We start from the raw sequence: 2,337 nt of genomic DNA, 5'->3' as shown, positions 1-2,337 counted from the left end.
ATGAGTACTGTTCAAGGTACGTTTTGAGCATTCCAATCTTACTCTCATTTTGACGATTCTGATGTAATTCTGTTCTGATATCAGATTCAGTGACTCGAATGGATACCTTTCTTTACGAATTATATGGTAATTTTATCCATACTTTACTTCAATCCATAATCTAACCCGAAGCCTTTATATACTTCTTTGGATTGCGTTCATTTAGAAGCAGCAAAATATAGACACCCAAATATAGAACCATATTTTTGGGGACCAGGTTATAAAGGGTATTATCAGCCAGATACAATGTCATCTAATATCAATCGAGTCTTTGGTTGTGGTTATTTTTCGATCGTTTTTTTACATTCAGGTTCACCTGAAATTCAAGATGAATTTGATCAAGCTACTCATTCTTTAAGTTGTGGTACCCTTTTGTTTGTTAAAGCAGGTGATTGTAATAACAATCAATGTCTTTGGGAAGCCAATCTTTTACATGCTAATGTGACTATGGTCAGGTTAGTAATTTCTTAGCTTGAATTGGGAGAGCGGTTGAAAAAAATTGTTGATTGTGTTGACAATTTTTTTGGTCTTTCTGAAGGTATGCTCATGAAGCTCTTGAAATGTATTCGGTGGAAAGGATACTAGAAATGAAGAAATTCAAGTATAACGATCGAAAAGATCTTGCTTTTCAATTAATAGCTCATGTACCAGACACAGCCAACGAATGGGATTTCTTTCCAGTCGTAAGTACATCCCCACAGCATCAGCGCTTGACTTACAAGGAATCCAAACTGACATCTATTGTATGGATTTTGGGAGGGTTGTGTAGGATCGTTGGGAGGAAAAAACCACGAATGCAATGCTGATTGGGAAAGTAGATGCAGGATATTATCCTATAAGATTAACTATCAATGAAGCTATCAAACACCACCAAACATTCATAACCAAACTAATCTCACCACGTAAATTCATTATTCCTTTTCTAAATCCGATCTCCCCCCCAAGAAAACTCAATTCTGATTTAGATTTTGTTTTTTTCCCAAACGAAGCTCCATTTGTTAAACCCTTCAATCATTTTATAAAATCAAGACCTAAAACATTAAATTGGAATTCATCTAGACATTCATATCAAAGAGAGATTTTAAGATCGTTTGCTCATTCGATTCGTTCTACAAAGATATGTATCTTTGATGGTTCAATTGAAGAAAAAGCCATCAGGAAATTTGCCCAAGTGATGCTTTCTGGGTTAGTAACAATACTCTATTTCTTTATATTCTTCTTTATGGTGTTAGAATTGATTTTGATTCTTGTTTCTTTTTGATTTTGTATAAGATGTGTGATTGCTAGTAATTTGGTAACTGAACATGATTCATTTTTGAAAGGAAATATAATCCAATTAGGACTTTATGATTCAATAGAAGTGAATACACATTTCTCCTTTATCCATTCCCTTTTCAAATATCCTTGCGACTTCCAATTTGCATACATATCTCATAAACAGAAACCGATTCCTAATTTACTTCATCTTTTTTGCTTTTGTTTTGTTGCATTTCAACAAAAGGTAATCAATGAGAAAATTCACAACGCATTACAAAATGAGACTGAATTACAAAGAAAAGCCAGTAATTGTTTATCATATGCTCGAAAACAATTAACAGGATTAAAAGAACTAGACATTATCATCAATTTATCAAACCGGTAAGCCCCCTTACCCTCAATCTTTGGCACAATACTAACCCACTTGAAATTTTCTAGGTATAGATCAGGTCAAAGAGGGTATATTTTCCCTTACGGTTTTACATCCAAATGTAGACGATATCATCAATCAGATACAGATCGATTTTTTAAATCAAAAGAGATCCAATTTGTACCTCCTTGGTGTAGAATTGATGAAAGGTTAAAGGGGTTTGGTAATCCTATTCCGGGTTGGATTCAACCAGGTGAATATCATTGGAATGGTCCTACTCCTCCTTAACTTAACTTGTATTTAAAACCCTTTTTTTCCTTCTTTTTTTGTATTTTTCTATCCCTTTTGTCAAATTCAATTTGTCTGACTACAAAAGCTATTTAAATATAAAGTGAAACCATCATATTATTGTATCTTCAAAATAAAAAAAAATGAACTATTGATACTTATGAAGATATTCAAAAGAACAATATTTGCCTATGCAATTAGCTTGTTACAGGAAGGCTATCATTTCAATTGTTGTCGGCTTCAGGTAATTTCCTTGGCCGGCCTGCCTTACGCTTCGTAATATTGTGTTGCGTCTTCAGCTCGTTCCTTGGCTGACCTCGCCGGCGCTTCTTGATATTGTTCCGGCTGATTCACTTGGCCGGGGCTTCTTTACCGCGTTCCCG

The 2,337-nt window shown here is 34.5% G+C and overlaps 1 protein-coding gene across 1 annotated transcript; it reads left to right on the top strand.

The window, feature by feature from the left end:
• MELLADRAFT_84553 (uncharacterized protein) lies at nt 1-1,954 on the top strand (the record flags this gene model as incomplete). Its single annotated transcript, XM_007419004.1, has 9 exons — nt 1-16; nt 85-126; nt 206-494; nt 578-722; nt 809-941; nt 1,029-1,224; nt 1,312-1,399; nt 1,541-1,677; nt 1,735-1,954. 9 exons carry the CDS (start codon nt 1-3, stop codon nt 1,952-1,954), a joined length of 1,266 nt encoding a protein of 421 aa, XP_007419066.1.
• Nucleotides 1,955-2,337: the final 383 nt, after the last annotated feature.

Source organism: Melampsora larici-populina, assembly GCF_000204055.1.
Source record: "Melampsora larici-populina 98AG31 unplaced genomic scaffold MELLAscaffold_118, whole genome shotgun sequence".
In the NCBI taxonomy this organism is placed as follows: Eukaryota; Fungi; Basidiomycota; class Pucciniomycetes; order Pucciniales; family Melampsoraceae; genus Melampsora; species Melampsora laricis-populina.
Note: the sequence above shows the minus strand (reverse complement) of the source record. Positions and strands in the feature narration are given on the sequence as shown.